The sequence below is a fragment of the Antrostomus carolinensis genome, unplaced genomic scaffold (genome assembly GCF_000700745.2).
Source record: "Antrostomus carolinensis isolate BGI_N321 unplaced genomic scaffold, ASM70074v2 scaffold15830, whole genome shotgun sequence".
NCBI classification, from domain to species: Eukaryota; Metazoa; Chordata; class Aves; order Caprimulgiformes; family Caprimulgidae; genus Antrostomus; species Antrostomus carolinensis.
In genome coordinates, this window is record NW_010287849.1 from 925 (window position 1) to 3,728 (window position 2,804).

At 52.4% G+C, this 2,804-nt stretch overlaps 1 protein-coding gene across 1 annotated transcript in view; it reads left to right on the forward strand.

The window, feature by feature from the left end:
• Positions 1-984: 984 nt before the first annotated feature.
• The window catches only part of LOC104522271 (FYVE, RhoGEF and PH domain-containing protein 2-like), a gene marked incomplete at both ends in the record, with an annotated part of 3,799 nt that continues 1,979 nt past the window's right edge, over positions 985-2,804 (forward strand). Inside the window, 3 exon segments of the mRNA XM_029084133.1 lie at positions 985-1,210; positions 1,749-1,792; positions 2,349-2,407. Of these exon segments, the coding sequence (XP_028939966.1) occupies positions 985-1,210; positions 1,749-1,792; positions 2,349-2,407 (329 nt within the window).

Genomic DNA, 2,804 nt, shown 5'->3' on the forward strand with positions numbered 1-2,804 from the left:
AACCTTAGGTAATTATAATACTAAAATCCACACTTCTAGGTGGAGATTTATATGTAAATGTAGGACCTCCCTATTATAATGAGTGGGATCACGCTCAAACTATCTTTTGTACAAGCAACCAATCTACTGTTTTCACGTAGCTGCTTCTTTGTTAATGGTTTTGTATAAAAGACCTTGAATGTGTCCAAAAGAGTAACGATAATGAGTCTGGTGACGAGTCTGGAGCACAAGTGTGCTGAGTGAGGGATGAGGGAACTGGGGGTGTTGAGCCTGGAGAAAAGGAGGCTGAGGGGAGACCTTCTGGCTCTGTCCAAAGTACCTGAAAGGAGGGTGGAGAGAGGTGGGGGTGGGTCTGTTCAACCAAGGACCAAGGGACAGGACAAGAGGAAATGGGCTCCAGTTGTGGCCAGGGCAGTTGAGATGGGATGTGAGGAAGAATTTCTTTGCTGAAAGGGTTCTGAGGCATTGGAAGGGGTTGCCCAGGGCAGTGGTGGAGGCCACATCCCTGGAGGGATTGAAGAGTTGTGTAGACACAGTGCTGAGGGACATGGGTTAGTCGGGGACTGGTCAGTGTTGGGTTCATGGTTGGACTTGATGATCTCAAAGGTCTTTTCCAACCAAAACAATTCCGTGATTTTATGTTTCTGAGGCTGTTGTTACACACCCTACTCTGCAGACGAGCAATGAAGACAAATAACTCAAGTGTGGTGATTGGCTCTGTGCACACCAAGTGAAGAACCCAGATTTGGGACAACACCTCCTTCACAGCAGGTCCCTTCCAGCCCATTCGCAGCCTCTCCCAGCAGCAGGGCTGTTCAGACCCGTGCTCAGCCCATGATGGGCACCCCAGGCTCCAAGGTGTGGTGGGACACAGCAGACAGGCGTATGGTCAACATCTCCTCAAGCTCAACAAATTCCCAGTGTTTTCTCAGCGTTTCTCCTCCTTGCAACCTGCCACGCTTCCTCTTTTCTTTTCCTTTTGAGGCCATCTCAGAGACAAGCTCTCCTGCCGCAGTAAGAAGGACAACAGATCCTCCTCCCCAAACAACATTGTGGGTCCCAGAAACACCTCAAAGCAGAGGGGAGGAGAGAAGCAGCCACCGCTGCAGCTCCTTTACACCCAGGACCTGCTCCCAGCTGGTGCCATGGAAGGAGAGGCCGATAATCAACAGAGCGTGTTGGACCTGGTGTCTGTGTTTGAAGAGCACTGGTAAGGAGGGAGCATCCTGGGTGCCGTGGGTGCGTTAGGGTTCCACGTGGTGTGGGTTTTTGGAAGGAAGAAAGCAGCTGTGGAGGTGGTTTGGAGGCTGTGCAGAAGCTGACTAGGGGATTTGTTCTTCTTTAGCACTTGGATCTGCCCCGGTGTCTTCCTCCTGCTGCAGGTCGTGGACAGAATCCTGAAAAACCTCAGTGGGATGTGACTTTGCTGGAGGTTTCTGTGCCTGGCTCAGGGGAAGGTTGTGGTGAGCTTGTTCCCTCCACGCTCAGCACCTTTGCACTCAGCCTGGCTGGTGTGGTGCTTTTTCTTCTGCCACTGTGGACAAAGGATTTTAGTTTGAAAATATGTAGGCAAAGGTCTTCACTGGGAATTAACTGTTTGAACATCTGGGAGGGTCAGAGCCTCAGATACCAGCTTCAAACTATCCAGTTGTTTGCAGCGATGTGGCTCTTGGGAAAGGGAAGAGAAAGAATCGTGTTAAGGGAAAGCACAAGGTCATTTTGGGCTGTGTGGCAGCTCCATAAAACAGCACCTTCACTTGGAGCGTGTCCCCAGACCGGGATGATGCAGAAAGTGAGGGTTCCAACTGACTCTCCCTGCTGTGGGGACCCGTGGAGTGGGTTTGTAGGGCAAATAACAACCCCTGATGTTGTACATGGGCATCAAGATACCTGGATTCTCTCACCAGATGCTCCGTGCCCTTAGATAAACCTCTCAGTCTGACCCTTTTCTAGATCAATCTGCCTTTTCAAGGTCTGTGGAGGTCAGCATGGAAGGTGGGTGGTGTTTCAGGATAAGGGTGGTCCCTCCAGAGCATCAGCCAAGGAGACCTGCAGAGACCAGGAGAACTCTCAGATCTGTATGGATCACAGCAGCTCCCAGTCATGCTGGGATGGAATGAGAAACCAGCCGACAGTCTGTCCCCCCAGGACCTGCCCACACCACAGGGCACAGTCCAGCTGGACTCAGACGCTTCTGCAGCGTTCAGAACCATTCGGGTTGTGTCCAAGGGAGGGCAGCAGCCACCACACTCCTGGCTTCCCCATCGGGTCCAGGGGAGACCCAGGGGATTTCTTCCCCAGCTCCCCACCAAGTGTTTAATTCTCCTCTATTTCTCTACTCCTTGCAGAAGCCCTGGAGATGATTTTCATGGTGGCCAAACACTCAAATGCAGCTATCACTGAGATGGTGAGTGCCTGTCCCAGCTGGCAGTGCTTTGCAGCTCATGGCACAGTGATTTGCTGGGTTTCCTCGTGGCCTCATTGCTGTGCTCAGTGGGACACAACCCTGCCCTGAACAACCCTGCTCCCTCACAGGAGCACTGTGAATTCAGCAGAGGAGGTTTGACCCTGCTCTTGGTGCCTGATCTCATCACCCCAAGCCTGGGGAAGTCACGTCTGCAACATCAGCCATGATGTGAGCAGCTATTCAAGGCTGGGAGCTGCTCTCAAAGACCAGTCTTGAGTGAGAGAGATGTGCCACTTGTCCTGGCACTCAGCAGCTGGCCTGGGAGGTGGAAAAGAGGGGACACAGGGGTGACAAGATTGTGGCTGCTCAGCCTCCTAGGCAGGTCCCTCTGCCTCCC